This window comes from Epinephelus fuscoguttatus, linkage group LG13 (genome assembly GCF_011397635.1).
Source record: "Epinephelus fuscoguttatus linkage group LG13, E.fuscoguttatus.final_Chr_v1".
Classification (NCBI taxonomy): domain Eukaryota; kingdom Metazoa; phylum Chordata; class Actinopteri; order Perciformes; family Serranidae; genus Epinephelus; species Epinephelus fuscoguttatus.
In genome coordinates, this window is record NC_064764.1 from 6146382 (window position 1) to 6161400 (window position 15019).

At 45.6% G+C, this 15019-nt stretch overlaps 1 protein-coding gene across 1 annotated transcript in view; it reads right to left on the bottom strand.

Moving 5' to 3' along the window:
• Window positions 1–15019, bottom strand: part of LOC125899754 (inactive dipeptidyl peptidase 10-like) — a 221979-nt gene that overhangs the window by 63399 nt on the left and 143561 nt on the right. The window contains exons 4-5 of the mRNA XM_049594266.1: window positions 14213–14307; window positions 8683–8757 (exon numbers count right to left, since the gene is read on the bottom strand). Of these exons, the coding sequence (XP_049450223.1) occupies window positions 8683–8757; window positions 14213–14307 (170 nt within the window). The remainder of the gene's footprint in view (window positions 1–8682; window positions 8758–14212; window positions 14308–15019) is intronic.

Genomic DNA, 15019 nt, shown 5'->3' on the forward strand with positions numbered 1-15019 from the left:
ATGAGAGTTTACTCAATTCGCCATGGCAGAAGAGAGCAGCAGCGTCAGACGGCCAAACTTCTCCCAGGAGGAAAGTGATGTTCTATTTTATTCTACCTGACGCCAGAGACGGTATGAAATACCTCGATAAACATCACACGCATGCACAGATCGAGACATACTACCAACAAAGTCATGTAACCTGGGTGGCTGGCCTTAGCGCACAGGTTGTTTTTGTATTAGCTTGCCGCCTATGCCAGTAGCCTCGAAACCACAACTTACCGGGTGGAGTTATGAATTTGTCCTCCACAGGCTGCGTAGCTGGCGCTCATCCCCGTCGTGCATATCCGACCACAGATCAGACTGCAACAGGTATGTAGCTTGTTTTCGCCTCGTGAGGTGCTTTCGCCTCTCTGATGGCTGTATCGGGGGTTAGCAAACACTACCTACAGTACTGTGAATAAAAGAAAATAAAGAGGTTTGTTGGCTACGGTTGAACTGGTTTGTAAGCTGAGTGTGTTTCTTGCTCTGTTGCTACATCGTTAGCTGATTTGTAGTCGAGTGTTTTTCAATCTGTTGCTACATCGTTAGCTTATTTGTAGCCGAGTGTTTCTCCCTTTGTTGCTACATCTCCAGCTTTACGGCACTACAGGTGCTGGTTTGACGGAATTCATAGCTGAGTGTTTCCTTGCTCTGCTGCGACGTCGCTGGTGCTTTTACTGTGACACGGTGCTGGGTTGGCTGTAGCTGGGTGTTTCTCACCGTGCTGCTACACCGCTCGCCTTTCGACGTCACTTGCTGGTTTTTGTTGGATCGTACTTGAGTGTTCCCGCTCAACTGCCATACTGACAGCCTCTGTGACTATGCTGTCTGTTTGGGCTGAGAGGAGCCATGCAGGAGATACAGAGGATGGCCATGACAGATGCCCTTCGTGCCTTGGCACTGAACACCTCAGGCAGGCGCTGACTGAAAATGCTTGCATTAACTGCACCTGCATGCCATTAGCAGAGAGGACTGCGAGGTTGGTTAAATTTGATAGCAGCTTTGCTGAGGCTGGGTTACCCCCTTGCACCTGCATACAGCCCTCCTCCCAGCCCCAAACGCCGTGGACACACACAGGATGATGCCTCCGTCGCTAAGAAGAGACGGAGGGTTTGGCCCTTAAAGTGGACACTTTAGCCTCCGAGTTTGCCCAGATTAAGGCCCTCCTTCTTAATCTGCAGCCTGGTGGTTTCTCAGCTACTGCTGGCACCGCTGCTTCAGAGCCACCACTCGGAAAACCACCACAGAGCTATGATGAGAGTGATAGCCTTTCTTCTTCACCCCATGTTGCTAGCCAGCAAGATGAGAACACACTATCTATTGCAGCCTCTGGGAATCTCTTTACTGTCCACCTTGACCTTGGCCCGGCGCCAAGTGTGGCTTGCCCAGTCCCCCTTGTCAGAGGCATGTAGAAAGACACTCCGCACGCTACCTGTCATTCCAGGCCAGATGTTTGGACCTGCAGCCGAACAGGCTTTAGAGCGCAGTGTGCAGGTGAACAAAGTCAAGCAACAGTTTGCTGACTTACGCCAGGCACCATTGCCTAGACCAAGGCACACTAGTGCTCCCCGCTCTGTAGCCAATGCTGAGGGTGAACCAAGAGCCGGCCGCCCCTCATTCCAGCAGGGCTGTTTCCATAGGGCCCCTCAGCAGCCTGCCTTCCGGACACCTAAGGATAGGGCACCCAGATACGGACCACCTGCCAACTGACACCCCAAGCCGCCCAAAGGAAGTCGGACCTGACTACCTAGACCCGGGTGCCAGCCGTTTCTCCCCACAACATCTAAGCTGGTGGGAGGCCCTGACTTCAGACCCTTGGGTGTTGTTAACTCTTTCCAAGGGATACAGTATTCAGTTCAGGTATCGACCCCCCAAGTTCAACGGGGTCAGAATGACTGTTGTCAAAGACCCCCTAAAGTCTCTGGCTCTAAAGTGGGAGATTTCATTGTCTCTGGAGAAAGGCACCGAGTGTGTAAAAAGTTCTGATTAAACGAGAGGGTTCTATTCAACTTATTTTCTTGTTCCGAAGAAGGACGGCGGCTTTCGCCCCATCCTCGATCTCAGACAGTTAAACCAGTTCATAAAGGTTCTACTTTTCATATGCTTCGCACAGCAGATGTTCTTCAGGTGGTCTCAGAGGGAGACTGGTTTACAAGCGTCGATCTGAAGGATGCTTATTTTCATGTGCCAGTAGCACCCCACCAAAGGCACTTCCTTCGTTTTGCCTTCGAGGGACAAGCACACCAGTTCCATGTTCTCCCCTTCAGGCTCTCACTCGCCCCTTGGATCTTTACCAGATGCATTGCGGCAGCACTTTCGCCTCTGCAAAGCAAGGGCATTCGTATTCTCCCTTACTTGGACGACTGGCTGATATGTTCCGCGACCTGCAAGTAGGCCATCCACGACACAACATGCCTTTTGACCCATGTGACCCAGTTGGGTCTTACTGTGAATTTCGCAAAGAGCTGTTTAGTTCCCAGTCAGCGAGTCGTGTTCATCGGGGTCGTCCTCGACTCGGTAATGATGAGGGCCTCTTCCTCCACACAGAGGATGGACGACATCCTCAACCTTGTCTCACGTGTTTGGAGAGGTACAAGGTTGACATATGGTCTATTTCTCCAGCTACTGGGGAAATTGACAGCCGCATCGACAGTCATCCCTCTGGGACTCCTCCCATACCATCTGAACCACTGTGGGGTTCAGATGGTATGGGAGACATCAACGCACGGCCCACTGTGGTCTTCCCTCTTGGAACCGACCAGCCCATTGGGGCAGGATGCCCTGGCACACTCCTGGCCGGACTGCCTCCTGTATGCCTTTCCTCCGATCCCACTACTCATGCTGACACTTCACAGGATAGACAGGTGCAATCACACAGTGTTGCTGGTGGCTCCCTACTGACCCGGGAGGATATGGTTTCCTCTTATCCGTCGGCTTCTCAACAGAGTGCCTTGGCCTCTCCCACTGAGGCAGGATCTCCTGTCACAGTTGGGGAGCATTTGGCATCTTCACTCGGAGCGCCTCCAGTTGCATGTCTGGCCCCTGAAGGGCTGAACTCGTTACTGATTTTTTGTGATCAGGCTGTTGTCCAGACCATAATCAGTGCTCGTGCATCCTCGACTAGGCTGCTGTATGCCAACAGGTGGAAACTCTTCTCTGGTTGGTGTGGCAGTCAGAATGTGGACCCAGAGCATTGCTGTGTACCTGTACTGCTCAAATACCTGCAGACATTGCTGGATAAAGGGCCCTCTGCCTCTACTATAAAAGGTGTATGTTGCTGCTATCTCTGCTCGACATACCTTTGTGGATGGTCGATCTGTGGGGTTACATGCTCTGGTGGGCAGGTTTCTTAAAGATGCTCTCCGATTGCAGCCTCCACATGCTGTTCGGGTACCTTCATGGGATTTGCCTGTCGTCCTGGAAGCCTTGTGTTCTCCTCCATTTGAGCCCCTGGAACACGCTGACTTCAGGTGGCTGTCTTGCAAGATTGCCTTCCTTCTCGCTGTTACATCTGCAAAGCAGATTGGTGAGCTTCATGCCCTGTCCGTCGCCAGTGACTGTTTGCGGTGGAATTCTGATGGATTGGGGGTCACTATGTGGCCCAACCCCTCTTTCCTCCCTAAGAGGCTTTCTGCTTTTCATGTTAACCAACCTATCAGTTTGGCGGCTTTTGCCCCAGAGTCAGGGGTGGAGGAACTACCTCCTAATGCCACCTTTCTTTGTCCTGTTCGTGCTCTGAAACAGTACATAGAGGTTTCTGCTGGTTTTCATAAGACTGATGCTCTGTTTGCCTGTCATGGAGGGCATAGGAAGGGCTGTGCCTTGTCTAAACAGAGGCTCTCGTATTGGGTTGTTGATACCATATCTCATGCATACAGGCTCAGGGGCCTTCAGATCCCCCCAGTGAAATGTCAATCGACCAGGAGCGTCTCCACGTCGTGGGCTGCTTTGAAGGGCGTTCCGCTGAATGACATCTGTGCTGCAGCTGTGTGGGCTTCTTCCTGTACCTTTGCCCGCTTCTACAGAGTTAATGTGGCCGTTCCCCATCCTGTGGCGACAGCTGTCTTGTCTGTTCCTTCGGTCTGCAACTGAATCTCAGTGAGTGCGGATTCCTCGTGACTTTGTTGGTATAGGTCATCCACGTATTTCATACGTCTCTGGCGGTCAAGAAGAATGAAATAGAACGAGAGTTACAGATGTAACTAAGGTTCTATGAATTCTGGATGACCACCAGAGTTCATTGTTACTCGGAATCTTGACGAGAAGATTCTGTAGGAGACGATTGCTGGGTGCCTGCCCCCTTTATCAGGTCACTTTCACTCTTGCTCACTCTCACTATCCAGGTATTTCATACGGTCTGGCGGTCATCCAGAAATCATAGAACCTTAGTTACATCTGTAACTCTCATTTTGGTCCGGGAGGTCCAAGCTTGCAGTGTCCGAATATACGGAACTGCGAGTAGACCTCCACGGGCTGATGATGCAAAGGTAGCCTGGGAGGTCACCACAATTGTAAATCAATGTTGCCCGGATACACTGAGAACTGTTGCCCAGTGCAAAAAACGGTTCAATGATGTTATAAGAAGGGCCAAACAAAAGCTCTCTGAGCACAGGAGGCAGACGGGGGCAACAGGGGGCGGCCCCTCCACCAGCGTGTCCCTCAGCTCAGCGGAGGACATTGCGTCCTCCACGCTGTCCTCCATCAACACTGAGGGCTTTGGTGGGATAAAGGTTGGGACAGGTAAGACAAACATATTTCCCTACAAAGAAAGATATTTGATGACATGTTTAAACCCGGTGTAACAAATGAGTCATATGCACAGATCACAAATGAAAAAGAGTACGACATGAAATGACAATTACATTGGACACGGCGGTATTCCAGTCATTATTCGTGTGGCCCACCTGCATTCCAGCTCTGTCATGCCCAAATAGGATGTCCTTTGGCGGTACACCCTTTCTGCGTAAGTTCTCCTCCTCCTCCTTGCAATAATGTACTCCATCTTTGTAGATCATGTTAAGCAAAAACATTTTAACATTTGTATGTCACATGAAGCACGTAAACCCTTAAGACACCGAACATAACTTACAATTTGTTGGCAGCGTTTCTCTCGTGCACGCGCGCTCTCTCTTTCTCTCTCACAGTCTCACTCTGTTTCTTTTCTTTTGACTTTTCTAAATTGGCAGATGCTGAATATATACTCCCTATTTGACGCTGTGGCTGTTTGTGGTTGGCTGAGAGGGATGTGAACTCATTAGTTTGCAGCTGTGTTAATCAAATCAGGTTGGGTTTCCATTATGCGTGCCAAACGGTGCCAATCCCCTTTGATCTGACATCCGATGTGACGGGACAGTCAATGTGCTGATTGCAGATAGTTGCATTGAATAGTGTTTTTTGTGGATAGTTATTGCATTGTTAATGTGCCTGACATTCTGGAAACCAGCCTGTGAGGTTTTGGTGACGTGTGCACACTGTCCGCCGGTCAGCCAAGCTTCCCCTACACCGGCTGCGCTCCGCCTGCGCTGACAGTAGACCTGGTTCCAGCTGAAAGCTCAATGAAGCCTTTTGGCACAAAACTGTGACTGCGCCAAGGTGGATCTGTTGACACCTCCCCCTGCTGCGCCGTCACACCCATCTCAGAGCACCTTGGTCTGCCAAACTACCAAACTGAGCGCGCCTTGGGTTGCACTGCTCGAAACTAGCTCTGCTTGGGGTTCACCACCCTGTGCCACCCTGCGCCACCCTGCGCCACCCTGCGCCGTGTCAGGAAACTAGAGGCCAAAGTGTAAACAAAACTTGGTCAAAACCTAGTATTTAGCTGGACTGTTATTGAAATGCATGAATGTTTTTAATTTGAAACCACAAGTGGTGGCATTCACCCAGTCTCAAAACTTCATGTAAATGTAGAAAAAGGGAAGAAAAATATGATTAGACACAGTGTGACAGCAGAAAGGACCTACTTTCTCTGAAGCTTTACTCACTAAATATTCAACACAACCCTCCCCTGTTCAGCTCTTCGCTCTGTTCCCTGTGAGACTGGTTGAGGCTGCAGAGCCATCAGCCCCTTCCAGAGCCAAATTCCACGGAAAACAATGGTTTATAAAACATCCTGACCAACTGGTCATCCTTTAGTTGCACACTGTTACTATGGAGGCGGCACCTGTTCTGATGATTTTTAACCACTTTCTCCTCACAACATGGGTGTTTTGTGTGTCATATACGGCTGTTCCTAAAGCAAATCGGTGATGTGATCTTCTTTTCTGTCGTCCAGCTGATACTGCCATTTTGATCACGGCTGGCCAGTTAGCTAGCTATCTTGTTAATATCACCATGCTTTTCTAACATTACAGTGGTAACAGAAAATGAGCCAAACAGGATTGTCCCTCATCTGATGATAGCAATGTGCCTAGGCTGTATGTGGATGAAGCGTTTAGTTCAACTTTAAATAACATTTTATTAACGTAGCAGCTAGCTAGTTAAAAAATTAAGAGAACACTTACTTGTCACAGTATAACACCAAGTCAATTAAACTTAAGGGATATCAGTCTGCCCATGTAGGAAGCACAGTAAATTGTGATATTCTTAGAAAAGAATATTGATCATGGCCGAAATAAAGATAAAGATAAATAATTATGTACAGTTAATGCGTTTCCCCGTTTGCTTATGGGTACGGGGAAACATGTATGAAATACACAGTTTACATAGTTTAGTTTATTTAAAGCAGAACTTTTTTGAAAAAATAACATTTGTCATTGAAATGAGTGAGGCATTTTTAAAAAATCTTTATATCTAATTATTCTTTTGTTTACGAACACTGGTAGATAACTATCTTGCCACCAGGCGGTCTTTGGCTGCTCCTGACGCTACTGTCATAAAAACAAGAGAGGAAGAAATCTGAGTATCTGATTGGTTGAAGGACCGAACTGAACAGGTGATATCAACATCCGTGATCAACAACATAGACGCATTTCTTTTTATCACAAAACACAAAATAATCATGGTGGATTTACTGAACAGAGTTCCCGAAAAAACGCTGCACTTAACAGCTTATTTATCTTTATTTCGGCCATGATAATTATTCTTTTCTTACCAGTTGGTCTTTGGCTGCTCGAAGAAATCTGCACTGACTGAAACACTGCATTTAACGGCTGGATTAAAAAACCTTCTGTAAAGGATATAATTGCCCAGATTGCCCACCATAGATCACCCAAAGGGTAAGTTTCAGATTGTAATTTCTCCCCATTATGTTCCGTTGTGTGTGTTTAGAAATGTTAAAACAACATATTAATGCAACTGCTAGGTTTCCTGCCTTTTTTGGATAAGCGGGGAACATAGAACCTTTTTTTAGTAAGAGGGAAACATAGAACCTTTTTTGTGTAAGTGGGGAACATAGAACCTTTTTTGCAGGGTTAAATGGGAACATAGAACCCGGGAAACACAGACACGCTCCCATAACATGAGGCAGTACCTGCAGCCCAATCGGATTACACAGGTAGTCCAGCTCCTTCAGGATGGCATATCCATACATGTGGTCACAGGAAAGTTTGCCATGTCTCCCAGCAAAGTCTTAAGAGTATGGAGGAGATACCAGGAGACTGCCAAATATGGCTGTGGAAGGGCATCAGCTCGGCAGCAGGACCGGTATCTGCTTAACTGGCATGCGCCAGAGAACACCAGAGTTGGCAGGAAAACTACTGGTGCCCTGTAATCTTCACAGATGAGAACAGGTTCACACTGAGCAAATGTGACAGGCATGAAAGAGTCTGTAATATCATGCAGCATGATCTGTTTGGTGGTGGGTCAGTGAAGGTCTGGGGTGGCATGTCCTTGGAGAGTTGCACAGACCACTATGTCATAGCCAATGGTATGCTGATTGCTGTTAGGTACTGGGGTGAAATCCTCAGAGCGATTGTCAGACCTTACACTGGTGCAGTGAGCTCTGGATTCCTCCTGGTGCAGGACAATGCTCGATCTCATGTCGCCAGAGTGTGTAGGCAGTTTCTGGATGAGGAGGGCATTGATGCCACTGATTGGCTCTCTCGCTCCCCTTATCTAAATCCAGTTGAGAACCTATAGGATGTCATGTATCATTGCATCCGACTCCACCAAGTACTGCCACTTTTTATTTCAGAAGAGCCAACGGGGAAACACCAACACTCATTTTATAACTCACTCTGACCAATGGTGTAACTTCATCACTCACTCACTTACTCACTCACAGACAGACTTTTGTGTTTGTAGGGTTAGCCTTGCATGCTATGGTCCAGTCAAAGAGTGCAGTGTGTCTTATAGTGGCATTTGTTGTGGAATGCTACATTTGTTAAAGTGGCAGTTTATCTTTTCTCTAAGACAGACAAGGGACAGATGTCAAAAATGTTTTCTGTTTAGCCCTTTTGGTTAACCCTTGGCCCATAGTAGACCTTATGATCCTGTTTTACTCTCACATATAAAGCATGTCAGTGTTTTCTCTTATTTCTAAAGCTTGTATCCTCGTGCTGGATCAATGTTGGCTTTTGCTCGCTGACTCTGAAATTGATAAGTAATATGCATGTTGGTCACATCTTCATATAAATTCATGAACTGAAAACCTCCAGTATTAACAGCCCCAAGCGAAACACCAGTGTCAGGATATATGTAACCAGAATTTAATGAGGTTCTCACCTGCGTGACATCATATCCCAGAAGAACAAAGTTCAGATCTGGAGAAACGGCAAACTTTGACGCCTTAAAAGTTGCCTGTGGGAGGAATAAGAAATAGATGATATCCTTTTGTGTTCTCTTGTTGTTACAACAAACCATTTTTTGAATTCAACTTTCTAAAACTGAGGATACCTCACAGATACACTTGCCAAACAGTTATCATCTTAATGCAACCTAAAAAGCTTTCTCACAAACTTGAGTCGACCTTAGGCCGGTCAGAGTATCTGATGAGGGCAAAGTGGGTCACAATAAGCCCTGTTTCCATCAGAAAGTCCGATACGGTTCAGTTCAGTTCAGGAAGCATTTTTTCTGTTTTCAGTGTAAAATGTTGTGGATGGTAACGATGACAACATTCCATATCAACCCTCTTTTTGGTCACCCCTCTGTTGGAGTACCTAGCACACAGATCTGGTACTAAAAGGTGGAGCTAGAAACCCTGCAGTCTATTGATTGGTCAATAGCACATCGTCACTCTTGCTCACGGGTGCGTTTTGGCTGGTTTTCAAGCTTCTGTGACCACTGTTCAGACTTTGGCAAGTTTTTCATTCATACAGTTTTTTTGTCATTTCTGTGTCTGCTTATCGTGTCAATGAAACTGCCCTTTCCTTCCCCCCACTCCAAACCCAAGTGGCAGATCCACTTCAGAAATCTGAAAAACATCAATGCGGATGCCCTGGCCCTGGACCTTCAACTTCTCTCCTCTGGCTCTACTGACTTCCCCTCTGTTGCTGACTCAGTGGATTTTTACAACCAGTCCCTGAGCAGTCTCCTGGACCTCCCTGCCCCCTTAACATCCAGGTCAGTCTCTTTTTCGCGCTCGGCACCCTGGTACACCTGCGAGCTGCGAAAGATGAAGGCGGCTGGGCGTGTCCTTGAGCGGCGGCTCAAAGCCTCTGGACTGACTGTTCACAAACAGGCATACAGGGAACACAAGAGGGCGTATGCAGAAGCTCTGAGGGATGCACGTTCCAGGTTTTATTCTACCATCATCAACAACAGCCCCGGTAACTCCAAACAACTTTTCTCAACAATAAATCACCTTCTCAAACCCCCTTCACCCTCCCATTCTGAGGCCACCGAGGAGAGGTGCAACATGCACATCACTTTTTTCAGACAAAAAGTTGACAACATCTGCTCACACCTCTCCACCACTGCTGTCCTGCCCCCCCAAACTGCTGACTCACCGTTTGAGATTGTCCAGCCCCTCTGCTCCTTCTCTGATGTCACACAGGAAGAGGTGGAGGATGTCATCAGAAAAATGAAGTCATCCACCTGTGTCTTGGACCCTTTCCCTTCAGCCCTGCTGAAGGCCAACATCTCTGCCATCTCTCCATTCATCACCAAGATCATAAACCACTCCCTCCTGGCCGGCCATATCCCATCTGCTTTAAAAACTGCTGTCATCAGACCACTACAGAAAAAACTCACTCTGGATCCAGAAGTCCTCTCCAACTACAGGCCCATCGCCAATCTTCCATTTCTTTCTAAAGTTCTGGAAAAAACAGTTGCAGTACAACTTCAGGATCACCTCAAACACAATAACCTTTTTGAGAAGTTTTAGTCTGGTTTCCGCCCTGGCCATAGCACAGAAACAGCCCTGGTCAGGGTCACCAATGACCTCCTGATGGCAGCAGACACCGGTTCCTCATCTCTACTCATCCTCCTGGACCTAACAGCTGCTTTTGATACAGCTGACCACAACATCCTCCTCCACCACCTGCAAGACATCATTGGACTCTCAGAAAATGTACACAACTGGTTCACCTCATATCTGACTGACAGAACTTAGCACGTCACCCTGGGCAAAGCTAAATCACACACCCACAACGTCACCTGCGGTGTCCCTCAGGGCTCAGTGCTGGGCCCCACCGTCTTCTCCCTTTACCTGCTCCCCCTGGGCAATATCATCAGCAAGCATGGGATATCTTACCATTGCTATGCTGATGATACACAGCTCTACCTCAGGACAACCCCCACTTCTTCTGCTCCCCTGCCAACATCCACATTGACCACCTGCCTGGAGGAGATAGAGGCGTGGATGAAGCTCAACTTCCTACAGCTAAACAGTTCCAAAACGGAAGCCATCCTAGTTGGCACACCACATCAGCTCCGTTCTTCCACCATCACCAGTATCACTTTCTCTGGCCAAAACATCCCCCTTACCACATCTGTCACCAACCTGGGTGTTAAAATGGACTCTCAACTCACCTTTGACACCCACATCAAACACCTCTGCAAGACCTCATTCCACCACCTCAGGAACATCGCCAAACTCTGTCCAACACTCACCCTGGCAGATGTAGAGAAGCTCGTCCACGCCTTTGCCTCCTCCAGGCTCGACTACTGTAATGCACTCCTCATCGGAATCTCTGGCAAGAGCACACAGAGACTGCAATACATTCAGAACAGCTCTGCCAGGATCCTGATGAGGGTGCGCAAACACGATCACATCACCCCCATTCTGAAATCGCTTCACTGGCTCCCTGTCCCACTCAGAACTGAGTACAAGGTCTCCCTCCTCACCCACCAGTGCATTCACAGACATGCCCCCCTTTACCTCAAGGAACTCCTCACCCCCCAGACCTCCTCACACACCCTCCGTTCTGCAACCACAAACACCCTCCAAGCCCCCAGAACCAAGCTCCGCACCATGGGTGACCGGGCCTTTTCCTCTGCTGCTACGAGGCTGTGGAACGACCTCCCTGACCACCTCAGGGCCCCACAGACTACTGACGTTTTAAACAAGACCTAAAATCCTATTTTTTCACAAAAGCATTCTACTAAATGTTTTTTATAGGTTCTCCTTTTAACTATTTATCGTTTCTGATCATTTTTAATAATTCTTTTAAATTGTATTAATTCTAACTGTTTCAATTGCTTTTTTGTTTTTGGTTTGTTTGTTTTGTTTTTTATCTGCTCTGTAGCACTTTGACATTGCTAAAATGTAAAGTGCAATACAAATAAAATTTATTATTATTATTATTATTATTATTAAGAAAAAAAACTTAATTCACTAAGGTGTAACATTTACTTGAAATGTTACTCAATGCATGAGTTGATGATGTAAATCCGTATGTTAATATGACAACTCTGACCATTCCATTAGCTTTTATGGTCTCTCTTTGATGACATATACTTATACTAATCATGAGTGGATCTTCAAATGTTTGATGTTGTGACTATGTGAACTGCATATATTGCAATCCTCACTTGGAGGACAAACTAAGTGTTGCAGAGCGTCGCTCCTGCACTCCAGCAACACTTGACCACTGTGCTTGCCTGAGAAGGACTAAATGCACAAACCTGTTAATTTTAAATCTCTCATGGAGAGAGACTCTCACTCAGTGGCAATTGCTCTAAGACTGCAAGGGAAGCTCAGCTTCCCCTAAAATGTCAAAAAATAAGTGGTCAAATATGTACTGTTGTGTTTACATTTCATTGACTAAATATGCGCTAGAACGCGTTCAACTTTTGTTCAGAATCAGCTACTTATCACAGGTCACTGATGCGACTTTCTTCTCATTCATTCCTGTAGTGTCACAGTGCATTAAACAGTGGAAGCTCAGTGTCCAAAGACTTCAATGGGGAAGCATAGAGTGGGTTCCACTGCAGCGAAACTAGACAGTCATTGGATAAATGCTCGGTTTTGTCCCGCCCATCAGACCCTCAGCGTCTCTGGGGGTCTATGGGGCAGTGGGCTGGCCTCGGCTGGCCTGGACGCTGGGCTTCTGCATGATGATCGGATGATCTGTCTGAGGCTGAATCCCTTTTTGATTGACAGCGAAATGAGCGAATCAGCGATCTTGAAATATAAACCACCACCGGAGCATTTTTCAAGTTTCATTCCGTTGTTCCGAGTTGATCTATAGACTTTTCCAATCCCCTTAGTGACTTTTTCTTTGTTAAAAACAACTAACAACAAAATCTAGCATCTTTTTCTGGTGTTATTGGAGACTGTACTTGTTTTTGGAGACTCTGTTTTCTGTCACTCTGCAGTTACTGTCCCCAGCGAGCAGCGGGTGCTGCTGTGAGCCCCTCCACCGTCCCAAAGCACTCACAGGCGGTCACACTAGCCTCGCGCAGCAGCCCCAGAGGGTAGAATTTATGTATAAATAAATGGACACATTTTATGATGTAGGCCGAAAATGAGCTTCCCCTCCTTGAAAGACCAGCAGCCGCCACTGCTCTCACTGCAGCCTGTTCTATTTTGATCTGAAAATGTTGGCATGCAGCCTTATTCTGTGGACGATAAACAATGTGCAGACTTCCATCTGTGTCACCTATGATGAGAAAATACAGCGAGTGCTGGATGGAGCAGTGAGTGACAACAACCCAACATTTAAGAGTACTGTTTGCGGTGAAAATGCTAATGGACCTACATGTAGGGGCTAGGTACCATGTCTGAAGGGTTACGTTTGGTTCCAAAGGTACATTACCAAAAGTGTTGGAAACAGGTCTATAGTAACAACAAAGCATGATGCTCAAGGTAGCAAAATGAAAATATCTTAGGTTATCTTATTTAACAAGGATTATTGTAATAAGAATAGATACTATTGATACAATAAACATGTGATATCATTTTCATGCAATATTCTTATATGACATTCCAATAAACACATATACATACATACATACATACATACATACATACATACATACATACATACATACACACACACACACACACACATACATATATATATATATATATATATATATATATATATATATATATATACACACACAGTACTTGCCAAAAGTTTGGACACACCTTCTCATTCAATGCGTTTTCTTTATTTTCATGACTATTTACATTGTAGATTCTCACTGAAGGCATCAAAACTATGAATGAACACATGTGGAGTTATGTACTTAACAAAAAAAGGTGAAATAACTGAAAACATGTTTTATATTCTAGTTTCTTCAAAATAGCCACCCTTTGCTCTGATTACTGCTTTGCACACTCTTGGCATTCTCTTGATGAGCTTCAAGAGGTAGTCACCTGAAATGGTTTTCCAACAGTCTTGAAGGAGTTCCCAGAGGTGGTTCTTGCCATAATATGAATTTTAACAGTTGTCCAATAGGGCTGTCGGCTGTGTATTAACCTGACTTCTGCACAACACAACTGATGGTCCCAACCCCATTGATAAAGCAAGAAATTCCACTAATTAACCCTGATAAGGCACACCTGTGAAGTGGAAACCATTTCAGGTGACTACCTCTTGAAGCTCATCGAGAGAATGCCACACACACACACACACACACACACACACACACACACACACATATATATATATATATATATATATATATATATATATATACACATACACATACATATACATATATTTAAACTGATGTCATTTTGTTGATAGCAGCATGTTGATTTTTATTTTAAATAGCTTTATCTACCCCAAGGGAAATGAGTTAAATCATTTCAATGCAGCAGAAACATTTCTCACTGTTAAAGAAAACAAAAGCAATCACTTACAAATGTTGTGTTCTTCAGCAGGAGTTCTGTCTCGTTGCTGTTCATGTTGACTTTCATGATGTCTCCATCCCAGGTCCGAAAGATGATCTCCTCATCTAAGACAGAAACAGCCATGCTCAAAATACTGTATTTCCTTTTTTTTTCTCTCTAATACTCCCAAAAGGTCTGAGTAATTAAATCAGCTAACTTGGTGATGAATACCACTCCCAAACTATGAAACTATTGATTAGAGGAAGACAGTTTTCTAAATGTGAGATTTCGTTATTGTGTGTTTGTTGGTTTTATCAGTAAACACTGAAATGTGAGAACTTTAGAGACTTAATTTCAGAATTCACAGTAAATGAGCAACTGTCGGGTTTTTGGGTGTCTGAGCATGACTTCATAAATGTGCTTGTCTTTTTTTCTCTAAGCAATTTCTAAACCAACAAAATATAATTCAGTTTGCTGGAAAACTGCAAAAGTAAGACAGTCTTACACATGATAAGCAGTCTTGACTGCAGTCACCTCTGTAATCTTTAAGCTATGCACAACAGTACGCGTGTTGCTGTGGCAACCTCATCCACATGGATTTGCTGTCATGTGGTGCTCCAAGTTTGCATTATTTACATGGCCACTTGATTTAATTTGCATATAATTGAGAAACCCCTAACACTGCCAATATCTGGACCTCCATGTCAGACAGAATTTAGAATAAATTATGTGTTTTAACCTAAAGGTTCTGTATGCATCATACAGAGCATTAACATAGCAACAAACAAATATTTTCTGTGTAAGGATACAGTGGAGAAATGGCATCTTCTAGAGCAG